General features: G+C 42.4%; 1 protein-coding gene across 1 annotated transcript; it reads left to right on the top strand.

Moving 5' to 3' along the window:
• The first annotated feature begins 1,487 nt into the window (after window positions 1-1,487).
• Window positions 1,488-17,203, top strand: Znf287 (zinc finger protein 287). Its single transcript, XM_028781941.1, has 5 exons — window positions 1,488-1,890; window positions 2,524-2,615; window positions 5,084-5,210; window positions 5,558-5,644; window positions 14,878-17,203. The coding sequence occupies exons 1-5, from the start codon at window positions 1,488-1,490 to the stop codon at window positions 16,452-16,454; spliced, it is 2,286 nt and encodes a 761-aa protein (XP_028637774.1). The 3' UTR covers window positions 16,455-17,203.
• The last annotated feature ends 2,026 nt before the right edge of the window (window positions 17,204-19,229 follow it).

Genomic DNA, 19,229 nt, shown 5'->3' with positions numbered 1-19,229 from the left:
GTGTTCATCATAAAAGGAAGTCAGGACAGGAATTCAAACAGAGAAGCAACCTGGAGGTAGGAGCTGATGCAGAGGCCATGGAGAGATGCCGCTTTCTGGATTACTTCTCATGGATTTTTCAGCCTGCTTTTTTATAGAACCCAAGATGACCAGCCCAGGGATGGAACCACTCGCAATGAACTGGGCCCTCCCCCATCAATCACTAATTAAGAAAATGCCCTATACCTGGATCCTATAGAGGCATTTTCTCAATAGAGGTTCCCTCCTTTGAGATAACTCTAGTTTGTGTGTCAAGTTAACATAAGACTAGCCAGCACAGAAGGTATTGGTGAAAATGCAGTCCAGTTTCATCAAGAGACCCCCAGCATTTTGGAGATGCCAGTACCCTGGGGTGATCACCAAGGACAGCAGCAGCAGTGGTGTGAATCCAGCTGGAGCCTACAGTACAAGCTGTGTGTTCTGCAGAGATTGGAGCCAGAGAAGTCACCCAAGCCTTCTAGAGGAGCCCAGAAGATTGTGAATGGATTCCATCAGACATTGGACATTGAGTTATACCCACAGTTAGAGTTTGGTTTTGATTTGATTTGATTATGACTATGCCCTAGTTCTTTCCTCTTGAAATAAGAAAATAACTTATCTTTTATTTTATAGGAGCCCACAGTTAAGAGACTTGGGATTTTTAAAAAGACTAAAATAAATAAGTGTTTGATTTTGTAACACCTGTGGGACTTTTTAAGTTTGAAAATGTTTTATATTGTGATGTCGATATTAATGTGTGATCTTGGAGGTGAACCAGAAAGGACAGGTTGTGGCTTAACAGTGATGCGCTTGTGTGTCAGACTGACAGGAGATCAGTTGTGCGGGCTCATTTTATGTCAGCTGGACACACGCTGTAATCATCTCAGCAGAGGAAACCTCAGTTGAGGAAATGCCTCTATATGACTGAACTGTAGGCAAGACTGTAGAGCATCTTCTTAATTAACAATTGATATGGGAGGGCCCAGCCCATTGTGGGTGGGGCTGTCATTGAGCTAGTGGTCCTAGGTTCTATAGGAAAGCAAGCTGAGCAAGCCATGGAGAACAAGCCAGGAAGCAGCATTGTTCCATGACCTCTGCACCAGCTCCTGCCTCCAGGTTCCTATCCTGTTAGAGCTCCTGTCCTGACTTCCTTTGATGATGAATAGTAATGTGGAAGCATAAGCTGAATAAACCCTTTCCTCCCAAGTTGCTTTTGGTCAAGATGTTTTGTCTCAGCCATAGTAACCCTAACTAAGACAATTCTTGTGTTTCAGGGTCTTGCTCATCCTTGTGAGTTTTGGACTCAGAATTTGTTACAAGGTACTAACTTTATCGTGGTTCCATTCTGGACCTGGCCCCAGCAGCCCTTGGGGGGAAAATTGTTGTGACTGTCACATGAGACTTCAAACAGTTGGCTCAATTCTGGAAAAGTAAAGGATACTGTCAGATAGGTTCTCCTGTCTGTAGCAATGTTAGCCTCAAGAAAGAAGATGGCAAATTCTTCACGCTCACAAGTCCTTCTAATGTGGAAGCCAGACAAGAGTCAGAATGGACCCTGTGGTGCTGAGAAGCAAACACTCACCTCAAGACTCTTGCATGACACTGAAACCTGTCGAAAGAATTTTAGAAATTTTCCATACCCAGATGTGGCAGGTCCTCGGAAAGCATTGTGTCAGCTCCGAGAGCTCTGCCTGAAGTGGCTGAGACCTGAGGTTCATTCCAAGGAACAAATTCTGGAGTTGCTGGTGCTGGAGCAGTTTCTGAGCATCCTGCCTGGGGAGGTCAGGACTTGGGTAAATTCTCAGTACCCAGAGAGCAGTGAGGAAGTGGTGGCTTTGGTGGAGGATTTGACTGAGATTCTAGAAGAAGAAGGTGAGAATTGTGCCCCAGAGAGGGGTAGAATCCCTGGGTGGTTAGAGACGACACCTAGCACCTCTGAGAACAGCCCCCCTCTTCAATGAAACTGGGGAGAATAAAGGCCAGCCTGTAATGAACTTTAATATGAGGTCCATCCTGCGTCATTGTCCCCTTTCAGAGCGCTTGGGACCACTGTGACTTACAGAGGTCTGCACCATTGTGCTAATAATCCATTAGCATTATGGGTGGGGTTTTACAGATATATACTTCCAAAACAGGAGAAAGTAGCCGAAGAACACTGATGTCTTGAGACAACTCACAACTTTGTATCAGACATTTAGAGAGCAGAGGATGTCTGTAGCCTGGCAGTGCTTGCCTTGCATGTACATAGTTCAGGGTTCAATCCCAGCATCACCAAAACAGACAAAAATAGTGGGGAAGCATGGCTTCTCTGCATATAATGCCAAGGCAGGCTTGGTTTTGAAGCCTGCATTGATAGGATAGGCCAAGTCATTGGTCTCTTCTCGGACACTGAAGTATTCGAGAAGTTTTCAGTATCTTTCGCCTTCTTGCATTAAGGACGTATAGATGTCTGGTAAAATGTGTCCTAGGCCATGCAAACAGACTAATCATCCTTGTCTCCCCCAGCTCCTCAGAATTCTGCCCTTCCCCAAGAAATCCCAGAGGAAGACCCCAAGCATGCTTTCCAGACAGGGTGGCTCAATGACTTGGTGACCAAAGTGAGTTTGACTTTTCTTTTGTGGTTTTAAAGTTGCTTCTTAGTGTATGAAGGCATTTTGTCCTGGGCCTATAGCTGATAAGTCCTCAAAATCCCCGTCCAAATCCTAGGCCTCAGTTTCTCTCAGTAAGCACATGCACCTCCCTTGTCCTCCCCACTGTGACTTCAGTCAGCAGTGTTGTGTGAAGGCTAAGAGACTGGCCCACAACCAGATGGGTCTGGGTTTGAGTTCTTGACTCTGCTATTGAATCTGTGGTTTGAGACAAGATTCTTAACCACCCCTGGCCTAAGTTATTCAATGCCAAAAAGTAGACTTTGCCTTTTAGATTGTAGACACTAAATATAAGATACCTGGTTGTCCTGGATTATAGTAGTGTTGCTAATATTTTTCTCCATTAAGAAGCAAAGGTCATATATTCTGTGATCTACGGTTCAGTAGTCTCTTGTTTTAGGGGATAACAACTCAAGCAACATTACAAGGAGGATTTACTGGGAAGATACATAGATACAGATATAGATCTCTCCAGAAGTTGGAAAGCCTCTGGTACCCAAATTGTTATTTCTTTTTTTTCCTTTTTTTTAAAAAAATTTATTTATTTTATGTATATGAGTACACTGTAGTTGTCTTCAGAAACACCAGAAGAGGGTGTCAGACCCCATTGCAGATGGCTGTGAGCCACTGTGTGGTTGCTGGGAATTGAACTCATGACCTCTTGAAGATCAGTCAGTGCTCTTAACCACTGAGCCCCATTATTTCTTTATAGATGATATAAACATAGAAAATGAGAAAATCAAGGGAAAATGTGTTAGAAATTTAGAAGTGGACTGCTGTAGAAAATAACATAACAAAAATATGTCCCATGTAGAGACCATGTGATAAAACAAAATAAAAGATTATTTAGCTAGTATCATACATGCACACACACTCAGAATCTTAAGATATGTAGAACTAAGCATAGTATGGACTTTACAGCACTTTAATCATCCTTTGTCATTTTATGGGACATAAAAAAACTTGAATAATTGCAAAACTGTCATCTCCCTAAATTATAAACTTAATATTATTCTACTCTCTACTCTTATTTGGCTGGGCAGGCTAAGGAGGTAGTGTCGTGAGGTCAAGGCCAGCACAGGCTACACACTAAGACCTTGACTCAAAAATATGTAATGTTTTTTAAAGTTACAACTGAAAAAGGGAGCATGCCAGGGTAATGAAGAGCCTGGTGGTGCATGGCTTTAGTCCCAGCACTGGGGAACCAGAAGCGGGCAGATCTCTGTGAGTTCGAGAAGCAAGCCTGCTCTACACAGTGAGTTCCAGGCCAGGCAGGACTACATAGTGAGACCTTGTCTTTAAAACATTTTCTTTTTGACAAGAACAAAAAGTGACACAGTAACCTTTCCAGTAAGTGTATCCACAAATGCAGCAGTTCAACAGATAGGAAAAAAAAAGAGCAGGAATATAAAGAGTGGACTCTTTCGCTGTACAGCACATGGATTTTTAATTATAGCTTGCTGAATTTATTCTTAAGGCTAAGTCACCTCTGTCATCTAGTTCTCAGCCTTGCCCCTGCAGTTGAGAGATGGCTTCGTAGGCAGAATGCTTGCCACATAAGCATGAGGACCTGAGTTTGGATCCCCAGAACCCACACGAGGCTACATGTGATAGTGTACATCCATAAACCCAGAGCTCCTGTGACCAAGATTGGAAGCAGAGGCAGGAGAATTCCTGGAAGTTCACAGGCTAGCTAGCAAACAAGAGACCCTCTCTCAAAGAAGATAGAAGGAAATGGCTAGCTGACACTTAAGCCTGCCTTCTGACCTATGTAAACGTCATGACATAGGCATGATCCCCCTCCTCTGTGTGTGTGTTTGTGCACGTGCGTGTGTGTCTGTCTGTCTGTCTGTCTATGTCTGTCTCTGCCTGTGTCTCTCTCTGCTTCTCTCTTTCTCTTTCTCTCTCTCTCTCTCTCTCTCTCTCTCTCTCTCTCTCTCTCTCACACACACACACACACACACACACCACATGTCAAGTGCTCTACCACTGAGCTATGCCCCAGCCCTTTAAGATAGACCCACTAAATGCACGTGCTAGTATCAGCTGAAAACAATACATTCTACCTTATTTTAAAATGTTCCTTTAAGGACCTTTGAAGGATACTGTGGAGTCAGCCATACACTGGACAAGGGTTTTTGGACTTTGGTTGGTTGGTTGGTTGGTTGGTTGGTTGGTTGGTTGGTTGGTGGTTAGTTGTTTAAGACAAGGTCTCACCGTGTAGCTCAGGCTGGCTTGAAACTTGGGCTCCCCTACCCCAACCTGTTGAATACTGGTGTTACAGTGTGGGCCACCACACCCGGCAGGATGAGACTTAGATTCTGTGACCTCCACCAGCACAGGCACACAGACAGTGTCACCACTGTCTCTGCCCTCCATAGTTCTTCAGTCGAGCTAAGTTATGTTTGATATTTTAGGAGTCAGTGACATTCAAAGACGTGGCTGTGGACATTACCCAAGAGGACTGGGAGCTGATGCGCCCTGTTCAGAAGGAATTGTATAAGACTGTGACTTTACAGAACTATTGGAACATGGTTTCTCTAGGTAAGATCCACACCTCCTCTCCCCACAGGCTTGACACAGTGTGTTCCTGCCCCTCCTTACTAAACATTAGGTTAGGCTCCTGGAGGACCAGACTGAAAACACAGTCTAGAGGTGAGAAGTCTCCTTCAGGCACAAAAATGGTCATGTCTACTGCTCCCCAAAAGAAAGGCCTGCTGGGTGGGCCAGTGCGCAGCACGGTGCCCAGCAGTACTGTACCACCACTGGGTGCTGCCTCACACCTAGCACTCCTATTAGGTCACACCCACGAGCCATTGCCTCCCCACAGAGACCCACACAGAAATCTAGCTCCTTGTCTCAGGACGAACTCCTTCTGTTCCTCTGTTCAGGACTGACCGTGTACAGGCCGACCGTGATCCCCATCTTAGAAGAGCCGTGGATGGTGATACAAGAAATTGTAGAAGGCCCTAGTCCAGGTGAGAAGAAAAGCCAGCACATGACTTGACACTTAAGAATCTGTGTCCTCAGTGTGTTGACCCTTGGTCTCTAAGCTTGGCAAGGTGACTCCGTAAGGGCATCCAGCTGGTCCAGGACACAGAGCTGTCGGCATTGCCGACCTGTGGGAAGTCTTCAGGAAAGGTCGCTGAGCTTTTGTGTGCCTTTTTCAGTGTCTGCACATTTTACTCTCAAAGATCCCTAGATTCCAACTCTAAGAACGAACATATCTAGGGTTTACTGTGCCATTCCCCCTCCCTTAATATCTAAGTGTGTATTAGTCAGGGTTCTCTAAGGGAACAGAGCTGACTGGTTTAATAGTGTGTGTGTGTGTGTGTGTGTGTGTGTGTGTGTGTGTGTGTGTGTGTCTGTGTGTGTCTGTGGTGTGTGTATGTGTGGTGTATGTATATGTGGTGTGTGTGTGTGGTGTGTGTGTGTGTATGTGTGGTGTGGTATATGTAGGTGTGTGTGTGTTTGTAGTGTATATATGTGGTATGTGTGTGTGTATGTGTGGTGTATGTGTGGTGTGTATGTGTGTGGTTTGGTGTGTATTTGTGGTGTGAGTGTGTGGTGTGTGTGGTGTGTGTATGTATATGTGTGGAGTGTGTGTGTCTGTGTGTGTGTATTATATATATAGGATTTATTAGAGTGGCTTAGAGGCTGTGGTCTGAGTAGTCCAACAATGGCTGTCTCCTTACAGAAAAGCCACAAAAATCCAGTAGTTGTTCAGTCCATGACACTGGATGTCTTAGCATCCCAATATGGTGTTATAGTTGCAGAGAATTTCTAGAGCGCTGTTGTCTTGGGTGTATATTGGAATCCTGAAGAGTTGGATTCTAATCAGCAGAGAACTGCCTCAGCATCAAGATAGGTAAGCTTGTCAGAGAGAGAGGGGCAAGCGGGCAAAAAGCAAAAGTTCCCTTCTTCGTTGTCCTTTTATGTAGGCTGCTACCAGAAGGTGTAGCTCAGATCTAGGGTGGGTCTTCTCACTTCAAATGGCCCAATCCAAAAAAACAGGAAGGAAGGAAGGAAGGAAGGAAGGAAGGAAGGAAGGAGAGAGAGAGAGAGAGAGAGAGAGAGAGAGAGAGAGAGAGATCCCTCCCTCCCTCCCTCCCAGGCATGTATGGCTGGGTGGGTTTTAGTTGATTCCAGGTGTCGTCAAGTTGACAACCAAGATCAGCCATCACAGAAAGCAAGTACAGACAGTCACAGAAACACTTCAGACTCCCGTGGGGTTTTAGTTTCTTTTACTCTATTGACCAACAGTCCCCATCGTCTATAGACAAAGTGTCACACTGTACACAACACTCGGTCCTTCTGTCTCCCCAGAAACGGTGGCTATTAATTATGCCCATGTCCACTACTGTCAGAGCTGCAGGATAAGCAGAAGTCCGTCTAAACCTTGGACAGCTTACTTACTGATCTCCAGCCCAAAACCTGGGTTTTTAAATAATGGTTTATATTTGCAGAATAAGAACCTGGTCTGATCCTACAGACATGTGTCCCTAGCATTGTGCTTCTTTACAGGAAATGGGTTTTTCATATAAAGTCAGGATAAAAATCTATTCAAGACCAGGCATATAGCACACTGAGGAGCACCTCCCAGAATGCACAGGGACCTGAGCTTGATCCCCAGCAGTGAAAAGGAATAAAAAGGATAGTGTTTTTTCACAAAGCATCACATCTTGAAACACGTTGAAGTTGGGTGTGGTGGCATACACCCATAATTCCAGCACTCACAAATCTAAGCAAGAAGATGTCGAGTCCAGAGCCATCCTAGCTGAACCCTGTCTGAAAAAAACCTTCTTTTAAAAGTGCTCCTACCACTGGAAGGCAGAGGCAGGTGAATCTCAGAGTTCGTGAATTCGAGCCTAGCCTAGTCTACAGAGTGAGTTCCAGCACAGCCAAGGCTACACAGAGAAACCCCGTCTCAAAACAAAAAACAAGTGTGTAAAGAGATGTTTCATTCTTTTTCTCTTTTTTTTATTCTCCCTCTCTCAATCTCCTTCACGGTAACTTGGTTTTGAAAGATTACAAACCTGTACAACAGTCAGAAGTTTAATACATGGAACACCAATCCATCTGGAGTCATGAGTTCTTACTGCTCATTTGAGCATCTCAAGGAAGCCCTCTCAAATATTTTTTCCAGTCCCAGCTCTCATCCACCTGCTAGCTCCTGCCTCTAATCCCTTCTAATGTAAAACTATCCCCAGGCTCCTTTCCCTTACTGGCTGGTTCCTGCAGTCCCTTCTTTCTAGCTGGCTGGCTGGCTGGCTGGCTGGTTGGTTGTTCAGCTTACAGAGGACCAGTCGTCCTTCAGTGCTTCCCCACACACTTGGCTTTGGTGGCTCTCATCCCTTACCCTGCCTCTCCTCTCTCCACTGTGCTCTCTCTGCCCTCTGTGCACCCTGCTTCCCTTTCACACCTCACTGGTCTGTGACTCTCCCCTCCTCCCCATCACATCTACATGTGACGCATGTTTAACAACTAGAAGCTAAGGGGCCAGCAGAATAGCATGGTGGGTAAAACTGCTTTCCACACATGCCTGGCAACCTGACCCTAGGAGCCCTAAAGATAGGAGGTAACAGACTCCACAAAATTGCCCTCTGACCTCCACACGCATGGCTGTGGCACGCATACCCACACACACATCACACGTGCATGTATACACACAATTAATTTCCTAATAAATGAAAAGGAAAACACAATTAGAAGCTAGGAGCCATGCATGAAAGAAAGCTCTACCAGAAGAGTCTGCCTCTCTGAGCCGAGGTTACCCCACTTAGTATGTCTTCCAGATCCATCCATCTCCCTACAGACTGATGGAATTCCATCATCATGACCCATTCATGTGTGAGTGAGCATCTAGGCTGACTCCTTTTCCTCACTACTGTGAGAGGAAGAGCAGCGAGCGAAGACGACCAGGACGCAGGCTCCTGTGGGTGTCTGCTCGGGAGTGGTAACCTGGGTCATGTAATATACTGTTTTCTTTCTTGAGAAATCTCCATATTGGCTTCCATTATGCATAGACCTTTTTTCTTTTCCCTTTTTTTAGTCTTTTATGATAATAAAAGCCTTTTATGATCATAATTTTTATGATAAAAATATGGATCCAAGATAGTCTTGTTTACAAAGTGATCCCAATTCCTCCCTTTCCTCACAAATAGATTTAATTTAAACTGTTGGTTGGTGATTTAACTGGTTTTTTTTTGTTGTTGTTGTTGGTTGTTTTAGACAGTCTCACCATGTAGTTTTACCTGGCCTCAAATTCACTATATAAACCTGGCTGGCCTGCAGCTCAGAGATCCACCTGTCCCACCCTCTGCCTCCCAAATGCTGGGATTAAGAGTGTGTACCACCATACCTGGTCTCACAGTAAACATCTTTGCTCACAGTATTTCAAAGTCAGTGTTATACCTTATTAACCGTTGTTGTCTTTGGTGATGATCAGGTTAGTGAATGTAGTGTGTGGGTTAAGGGTGTGGGGTTTTTTCCCTGTAAAAATTTGTGAAGTTTGATCCCCGGGGCCACAGGACTATTGCATTCCCTGTGTTGGGCTGGATGCATAAGAGTGATTTCCTAACTCAGTCACTTCTTCTGTGTGATAAATAGCATTCTTGTGTAAAGTCTGCCTCACTTTCTTTCTATCGAGTTTCTATGTGTGAACCATTATTGACTAAACAAGTTTTTAAAAATTCAAAGTATTAAAAAAAATTCAAAGTATTATTAGTCTGTTAATTCTTGGGTTTTGTCATTGTTGTTAGTTTCTCTTGGGTTTATTTTTTGTTTTTGTTTTTGATATTCAGTTGTCCCAAATTTCTATACTGGGGCCTTCAGACCCACTAGTCTCTGAGTGTGTCCTGCTTCTGACACAGAACAGTCTTTATGCTCACTTGTGCTTACCATAGACTTAGAATGTCTCCCAGAGCCCTAACTCATTTTAATGAAGAGTAATCTTGGAAATCAAGATCTCTGCGCAGTGAGTCTGCCAGGCACTTTCTAAGTATCATTGTTTCCACCCATGATTAATGAGTAGCAATGGGAAATATGTAAGGAGGTAGCTTTCCAGGGCGGTGCTGGTGGTATTGGTGTTTTTCAAGGCAGGGTTTCTCTGTGTAACTGTGGCTGTCCTGGAACTCACTGTGTAGATCAGACTGGCCTCGAACTCAGAGATCCACCTGCTTTCGTCTCCTGAGTGCTGGGATTAAAGGCATGTACCACCACTCCTGGCAGCCTTCCTGTTCTTTTGGAAGTCATGAGTTCATTCATACTAATAAATCTAATTCAAATGATATAATGAGAACACATAAATATTCCCATCCTGTTTTGTATTTTTTATCTTAAACAGTACCTAAGCTGGTTCACACCTCAGCACGTTTACTCCTTTGCTCTGTTATATACGCCACAGACAGTTTTAGAATTATTGTACGTCAGTGCTGCTATCAGTGGCAGACTGTTAGAAAGCTTACTATCACACTGAAGTCTTTTTCACTTTATCCTTATACTATATCCTGCTATGGAATATATTCTTGCTTTTTTACTTTATAAATTTGGGTATATAAAAACACTAGCATAGTTCAGAAATTAGAACTATACAAAGAAATACAAGCTCTAATGTTTTCTAGTCCCTGCAAATAGCTATTCATTTGTTTCTAGATTCCCTTCCTTGTGTTACTTTTTATTAAAAAAAAAAAAGTAATAATAAATTAGCATATTTTTAAATCTCCTTTTCTATACAAAGGACATTGTGTATTCCTCTTGCATCGAGCTGTTATTACTTAAGACAACAACTTGAATATCCACCAATACAGTGGATATTCAATACACTCAAACAATACTGACAAAATTCTGTGTGGGCTTCACTTGTTTAAAAGGTTCACTGTTCATCGCCTAGTCTAAGGAGTTCTACTGGAGAAGCTAATTCTTCCATAATCATAGCTTTTAATTGGCAGGACTTTGGGCAGTTAATGGCACACTGGAAAAATCACGTGGAGTAATGAAATAAGGCTCAGCTGGAGTCAGGAAGGTCTCTGGAAGATCTACCAGTCGAACCACTGGAACGAACTTCAGAGCAGGGGGTTAGACCAGTTAGAGGCTCAGGTCAGGCTGTAAAGTAAGGGGGCTGTTTGCAGTTTTGTGAGAGATTTTCGTAAGCACAAAGACCAGGAAAGGCCACTTTCTTTTTTCTGTTTCTTGTGGGCCCTTACCCAGTGCCTAATCTCCTCTGCAAAGGGATCCCATCAGCTCCCTTTCTGTTGGGCCCAGCTGTGTCCTAGGCCCCTGGACTGCTTGCACTCTTAGAGTGGCTGCTTAAACTCCTCGGCTATGGAGTGGGCATCTCACGTAGACGACACTTCAGCTCTGGCTGTCCTCTCGCCTCCTGCTTTCACCTGAGTTTGGCAGACGCTGAAGATTTTGCTGTCTTGACAGCTCAGAGGTGACCCTTTGATTAAGGTTGTCATTAGAATAGAGCCAGGTGTGATAGCACAGCCCTTTACTCCAGCACTCGGGAGGCAGAGGCAGACAGACCTCTGTGAGTTCAAGGTTAGCCTGATCCATGTAGCTAGTTCAGGCCTGCCAAGGCTACATAGAGAGACCTGTCTAAAAGTAAATATATGAAGGAAACTAAACCATGGGTATTTTGTAAATAATAGTTTTGTTCTTCAGTGGACATTACTGTGTCATAACTTTTTTGGTTTGTTTTTGTTTTTTGAAACAGGGTTTTTCTCAGTAGCCTTTGCTGTCCTGGAACTCACTCTGTAGACCAGGCTGTCCTTGAACTCACAGAAATTCACCTGTCTCCACCTCCTAAGTGTTGGGATTAAAGGTGTGTGCTGCCATATTTGTTTGGCTCAAAACTTTTTTTAATGTGTATGACTGTTTTGCCTACCTTTATGTGTACTGTGTGTCTCTGGTATCTGTGTAGTCAAAGGATGGTGTCAGATCCATTGGAACAGTTAAGGGTAGTTGTAAGCCATCATGTGGGTGCTAAGAACCTCTGCAAGAGCAACAAGTGCTCTTAACTCCTGAGCCAATTATCCAGCCTGTTAGAACGCCTATGGTTGATGTTTGTACAGGACCTAGCCATTCTGGGAGGCTCAATTCAGATCACACCATCTCTGCTGTGGCTTCTGTTATTTACCTGAATCAACACTGATATATTTATTGGAACTGCTAGACCACTATTTGACTTTATCAACCAATAGATAGCACTGCTAAGCAGCCATTCTGGATAGTTATATAAACATACTTAAGCCTTGATTCGTGGTCCCAGTTCCTGAATTTCTAATAGACTGATTTCCTTAAATGTGTTTGTATTATAATACTACACCAGTGGGCTTTTGCTTTGAGTTTGTTAATTATAATTTGTGGTGTAATTCAGTGGTAGAGCACATATCTAGAATGAATGAGGGCCTGGATTCAATCACTGCCTGTGTAAGTGTGTGTGAGTGTGTGTGTATTCCTGTTTGTGTGTATCTATTTGTGTCTATGTGTGTGTATATCTATGTGTGTTTGTGTGTGTGTGTGTGCGTATGTATCTGTGTGTGCCTGTGTATATCTGTGTTTGTCTGTGTGTGTATATGTGTATGTCTGCCTGTGTGTGTATCTATGTGTGTTTCTGTGTGTGTATATGTGTGTATGTGTGTCTGTGTATGTGTATGTCTATCTGTGTGTCTGTGTCTGTGTGTATCTGTGTGTGTGTGTGTGTGCACATGCATGTGTGTGTGTGTGTGTGTGTGTGCATGCATGTGTGTGTGTTTTCTGAGTACTTTCTAGGTGTATGTAGATACTGATGCCTGATTACACAGAAGTTAAACTGAGCTTCTAGGACCCGCTGGTTCTCTTTGTTTATATACATACGTGTTGAACCCACTCTCGTTTTGTTCTCTAGGGGAAGGATAACATCCTAATTTGAGAGTTATCTTTTAAATTTTTCCTCTATTAAAAGTCAATACAACTACACTTCTAGCACTAAATAGCAGAAAAGTAAGAGTCAACTTATTGAAAATTAGAATGAGTTCTCTCCCACCTCGTCTTCATGCCAGTCATGATGGCACGTTCTCATTTGACATCTCCTAGACATGTTCTGCTGTCAACTGTGATTTTTGTATTCAAATAAAAGTAATGAAAATGGTTTGTAAATTCGAGCAGTGTAAGGAAGCAAATTGAGGGCAGTGGTGGCACACACCTTTTGGCCGGGCGGTGGTGGCGCACGCCTTTAATCCCAGCACTTGGGAGGCAGAGGCAGGTGGATCTCTGAGTTTGAGAGTTCGAGGCCAGCCTGGTCTACAGAGTGAGTTCCAGGACAGCCAGGGCTACACAGAGAAACCCTGTCTCAAAAAAAAAAAACAAAAAAAACAAAAAAAACAAAAAAAACAAAAGGAAGCAAATTGAATATGCAGCTCCTCCCCTCAGTCATTTTGGGACCTCAGTATTTGTGTGTGAGATACATGTGGGATGTCTTTACAGAGATCAGTTCTCCATCCCTCCATGTGCTGTTTCACACCTGCCTTTGTTCACCCTCTGTGCCCTGTACAGCTTTCCCTCGGCCTCCCTTATTTCATGAGCCACCGCTGTGCCCTGCATGCCCTGCTCTACCTGGACCCTGACTCATACAAGCACCAGTTTCATCTTCAGTGGCCACATGCTGTCCTGTGGAATTAACAGACTTGTACCGTGATTATACCTTGACCTGCATTTGATGTCTGAACCATCCAGTACCTTCTTCTATATTAAAAATTATTCATCATGTTATGTAATCAAGACTTTTAAGTTACATATTTCCCACCTGGCTTCACAGGGGTGTAATATAAAATTTGATTTAAATTATCGTATTGGAAATGTGGCAGCAGCGGGTATCAATAAATGCATACTTGAGTGCCTCACAGCCAGGTCTTGGGTTAGATTTCTTTGTTTATATTTTGTGTCAACAACTTATTATCTTTTTTCCAAGCTCATTTGACTGGCCACAAAATCCAGAGTCTTGGGCTATTTTCTGAAGGAAATGTGAAGAAGCTATAACCTATTTCCAGAGTTTACATCTAAGTTGAAACTGTAAGAAACACACAGTTGTAAAGTGACCATAAAGACCAAGGTCTATGGCTGTGTGAGTTGGAGGTTTTAGAGTGCTGATAATTTTGGCCATGGCTGTTGAGGAAGACAAGTTACTCTTTCACTCATGCCCCTCTCCATTTAGATTATAGGAAGGAGTGCTGTGCAGGACACAAGGTGAACCACAAGCATCTCCTTCAACAGGTAGAAAACACCATAGGAACAGACAGTCTGAGGTTAGCATGTCGTCTACAGACTGGACGTACTTTCAGCTTTAACTTAAACCGAATATGAGGTATAAAGGATATATAGAAAGGTAAAGGGCCAGATCATTTGAAGCTAAATACCAAGAGGAGGTATTTTGAACTCTCTTTTTTGGAGAGAGGGTTCTTTTTAGTCTTCAGGGTTGCTTGTCCTCCCATTTTACTGAGGAACTTTCAGTGCTTTGTAAAGCAAATCATTCAGCTTCACTGTGAAACTCTCTTAAGTAAGTTTAGGTGGGACCCAGTAATTCCAACTCACTTCGATAGTGAATTTACACTGCTAGTCCAGAGACACTGGATTCAAGAACCGTGGCTTAAGGCTGCTGGATAACTGAGAGTAGAACCACTCCATGAGATTACTTTAAGAATATTATATGATAGCTTGGTGTAGGGGCACACACCTATAATCCCAGGGCTTGGAAAGCTGAGACAAATGGAACCCTCTGAGTTCAGGGCCAGCCAGGTCTACAGAGTGAGTTCCAGGACAACCAAAGCTGCATAGAGAGACACTAACTCAAAAAGAAAACAAAATTATTATTATTTTATTTTTATTATTATTTATTTGGTATTGCAGGTATAGATTGGAAGAGAAAATAATAAAGCAGCATGCCTACTTTATGAGAGCATCGTATATATAAATTACTCCATGTACCCTAAGTTTCTCCTAACACTGTCACCTGTCTCCCCTGGGTACAGAATACCATGCTGGCTAGGAAAGGGCCTCTCCATTTTCAGGGATGTATCTCCGCCTTTTCTAAGCATTTATTTTCCTTTCCTAAAATTTAAGAACCATAAAATTTAGTTATCAGAACTATAATCTTTAGATATTATTTTATCCATATATTTTTTTCTTTTTTAAACAGAGTGAGACTTTTAATATCTTTTTATTATGATTTCAGAATGGGAAACTAAAGATCAAGCACATATTCCATTAAAGGATCTTCCTAAACTCAAACAGAATGGAACCCAAACTGTAAAATTAGAAGAATCCTATGACGATGATGACAGCTTAGAGAGGCAGCCAGTGTGTGCCTTCAGGGAGATTCTTATAGATGAAGGAGACTTCACTTTGAAGTCAGAGCTTTCACAAGAAGAACCTACAGAAGAATTTCTTAGTAAATGTGATATATATAGAGATAATTTTGAAACGCACACAAACCTAATTGTATCAAACCAGTTTGATATCCAATCAGATGATAAAACTTCTCTGTATAATGAAAGCAAGCCAACGTTCAATAATATTTCATCTGTTCCTGTCGTGCATGGGAAAATACTTCCTGGAGATAAGCCTTATTCGTGTAATGTCTGTGGGAAAAAATTTAGAAAATACCCATCCCTCCTGGCACATCGAGATAGCCATGCCAAAGAGAAGTCGTATGAATGTGAAGAATGTGGTAAAGAATTTAAGCATCTCTCATCCCTCATTGCACATCAGAGAATGCACACTGGAGAAAAACCATACGAGTGCCACCAGTGTGGAAAGGCCTTCAGTCAGCGTGCACACCTCACCATACACCAGAGGATTCATACTGGAGAAAAACCCTACAAGTGTGAGGACTGTGGAAAAGACTTCAGTCAGCGCGCACACCTCACCATCCATCAAAGGACACACACTGGAGAGAAACCATACAAATGTCTGGAGTGCAGTAAAACCTTCAGCCATAGTTCATCACTGATTAATCATCAGAGAGTTCATACCGGAGAAAAACCTTATATATGCAATGAATGTGGAAAAACTTTCAGTCAGAGCACACACCTTCTCCAACATCAAAAAATTCATACTGGGAAAAAGCCGTATAAGTGCACCGAGTGTTGGAAAGTGTTCAGCCAGAGCACTTACCTCATTCGGCATCAGCGAATCCATTCTGGAGAGAAGTGCTACAAATGCACTGAATGTGGGAAGGCCTTTGCCCACTCCTCAACCCTCATCCAACATCAGACCACCCACACTGGAGAGAAATCCTATATATGCAACGTGTGTGGGAAAGCCTTCAGCCAAAGCGCCAACCTTACCCAGCATCATAGAACACACACGGGAGAGAAACCATACAAATGTAGCGTGTGTGGGAAGGCCTTCAGCCAGAGTGTGCACCTCACTCAGCACCAGAGGATTCACAATGGAGAAAAGCCCTTCAAATGTAATACCTGTGGGAAAGCATACAGACAAGGTGCAAATCTGACTCAGCATCAGCGGGTCCACACTGGAGAGAAACCCTACAAATGTCACCACTGTGGGAAAGCCTTTATCTACTCCTCATCGCTTAATCAACATCGAAGAACTCACACTGGAGAGAGACCCTATAAGTGTAGTCACTGTAACAAAGATTTTAGCCAGAGAACATGCCTTATCCAACACCAGAGGATTCACACAGGAGAAAAGCCCTATGGATGCCGTATATGTGGGAAAGCCTTCACCCAGAGTACAAATCTAATTCAGCATCAGCGGGTTCATACGGGCGCCAGACATCGCAACTGACAGATATGAGAGACTTTGTTTATGCTTTAAAACTTAATTGCCTAAATTTTATTGTGTGCTGTGTCAAAATACCCAAAAGAAATCTGAAGAAGTGCAATATGCTTGATGCCACAGTATCAGAAAGTCCCAGAAATAGTAAAATGGCTCTCATCCGTTTAGGTTTAGTGTGAGGTTTAAAGCTCCATCAACTCGCTAGCTTTTATCTGATATCACTTGAATTCATTCCAGAAAGAAATATTAGGAAAGGACAATTTATAGCCTGTGATTCTTCAACTCTTTGTATATTTCAAGTATGTTTTATTGAGGCCTTAGGAACATGCCTTGGGAAAGCGTCTGTCAAGTGGGCCTCACACTAGAGAGTAACCCTGACATTATAGGAAAGAGGGTAGATGCTCTGGGGCCTTTGCTTCATCCTAGCTTTGAAGCCTTAAAATAAATAAAAGGTCCCAATTTTTGCTCCCTCCTCTCCCATTGCAATTTCCATGTGAAGCCAGTAAGTAAAGCTTGAGGAAAAGAAAGACCTGAAAATCTCTTAAAAGATTTCTACATAACCACTGCTAACTACACTTTGTAGAAGTTAATAGGAAGAGAAGGCAATCTGATAAGACAGAGGATCAGTATATCCAAAACCCTAGACAAGTACAAACTCAGACACAGATTAAACACCCCAGCCTAAAGGCATTTTTAGTACAACAGTATACTTTGTTTCATTTGGTTTTGACATCCAGTGTCACCCTGAAGGAAAAAAAGACAGGCATAGAGTTCCCTTTTTTCCCCACCTGGCTGTTAAATTGACAAGTTTTCCCATGGTTCTTACTGTAGGAAAGTTGCTTCTTCCATTGAAACACCCTTCTCGAGAGCCTACTGTGCTCAGAACACAAACTTCTTTTTATTATTATTCATAGTTTTTTTTTAATGCAGGAGTGCTCTGTCTGCATATGCACCTACATGCCAAAAGAGAATCAGATCCCTTTATACGAGCACCACCATGTGGGTGCTGGGAATTGAACTCAGGACATCTGATAGAGCAGCCAGTGCTTTTAACCACTAAGCCAACTCATCAGCCTGACACAGACTTCTTGATTGAACCTTTTCAGTTAACAAAGATCTTTAGAGTAAAGAGAAGGTAAGGACAAGCATGCCCCTAACTATTTTGCCATGGGTCAAGCATAACCCTGCCTAAATATTTGCCCAATGCTGCCATAAAGCCACGTTGAATGCAGTGAATGAACATGGCTATATAAACAACGTAAGAATGCATGATGGAAAGCAGGTTTGAGTCCAGTGCAGTGGCAGCGAGAGAAAGCCAGGGTGGAAAGGCGTGAGGAAGGAGAGTACGCAACAGCTCATATGACATGAAATCTTATTGCACCCACTTTATGCAAGGAAACAATAGTGGTAAAAACAGAAAATTAGGCTATTTGTAAGAAGCTAAAAAGAACATTATTTTCAGGAATAATTAGAAGCCTAGTACTCTTTCACACATGGAAGTAAAATTTAAAAAGTTTACACTTAATGTGTTAGAAAAACATTTCATTGGAAAAAGCCTTGGTGCAGAAATGACCATCAATCAGGAATCACAAGACGATAACTGAGTTCATGGGTCATAAACAGCATAAAAAGAAGCCTGGCAGGAACCAATTTCTTTTAATTACTGTTTTTTGTTTTACAAACAGTAATTACAAACTGTAATTACAGTTTAATTACTGTTGTATTTCCTCTATGTAGTGTCATGCTCTCAGAATATTCAGCCGAGCTTCATCCTGCTTGTTCTTGTACCCCCAGTGCCTTGCATAAGATCAGTATACGTTGGTTGAATTGACAGTAAATTCTACAAATTAGAGTTGAGTAGTTAAGATAGAATCAACCAGCATGAAGAGAAAATTGGGACCAAAAGTAACCTCTGTGTCCCTGTGTCACGTCTGACAGTTTACTGTGAAATGACAGCTCAAGAATGGAGACTCGGAAGTGGGGGGACGCTGTTGCCCAAGGAAAGTTCTCTGAGCTAAATGAGAGGAAACAAGTTCTGGTACCATAAATATCTAAGCTTATAGTGACAATATAGCACCACAAGTTCTGGTACTGTAAATACCTAAGCCTACAGTGACAATACAGCATCACTAGACACCACAACAGGGGCTGAAGAAAAGGTCGAGGCTGTCCTTGTGGGAGTGTTTTCTTAAAACACTTTCTCCTTCCTGGCATTAGTTATCTTGACTTCGTAGTATTCACAAAATACTGGTTAAAAACATACTCAGATTATGCTTACTCCGCAGTTTTGTTAAGAATAACAAGTGTGTTTACTAGATGATTTTTGATGTTGCTTCATGCCTTGATAATACTTCTTTCCACTGGGATGAGTGTGGCTTGGTACAGGCCTTCAGGTGGTACTTTGTGTTTCCTACTTTTGTGCGTTTTATGTAAATAATGCATTTATAAAGTCTTCCACACAGGGGCAAGTAAAACTCCTATAAAAAAAAATAGAATAACAGTGCAGAATCCTGTCTCTGTGCCTTTTCCCCATTTTAAAGTTGTCTGGTCCATGAGTGATTCAATGGGTCTTCAGCAAGTATTTCCTACAACTTTTTCTTAGGAGCATTGCTAAATATGTGAACAAGTTTAAAGTCATAAAATCAACTGTACCATCTATATTTTAAAGTTAATATTTTGCCATATTGAAAAGTAGCTTAAGATACTTCACCTCTAAATACATCTCATAAAAAAAAAAAAAGATGTCATTCACCTAACTGTAGTACCTCAAAGAAAATGGGCAGT

Source organism: Grammomys surdaster, unplaced genomic scaffold (assembly GCF_004785775.1).
Source record: "Grammomys surdaster isolate TR1022 unplaced genomic scaffold, NIH_TR_1.0 581, whole genome shotgun sequence".
Classification (NCBI taxonomy): Eukaryota; Metazoa; Chordata; class Mammalia; order Rodentia; family Muridae; genus Grammomys; species Grammomys surdaster.
The sequence above is the reverse complement of the archived record's forward strand: the minus strand, read 5'-3'. Positions and strand labels throughout refer to the sequence as shown.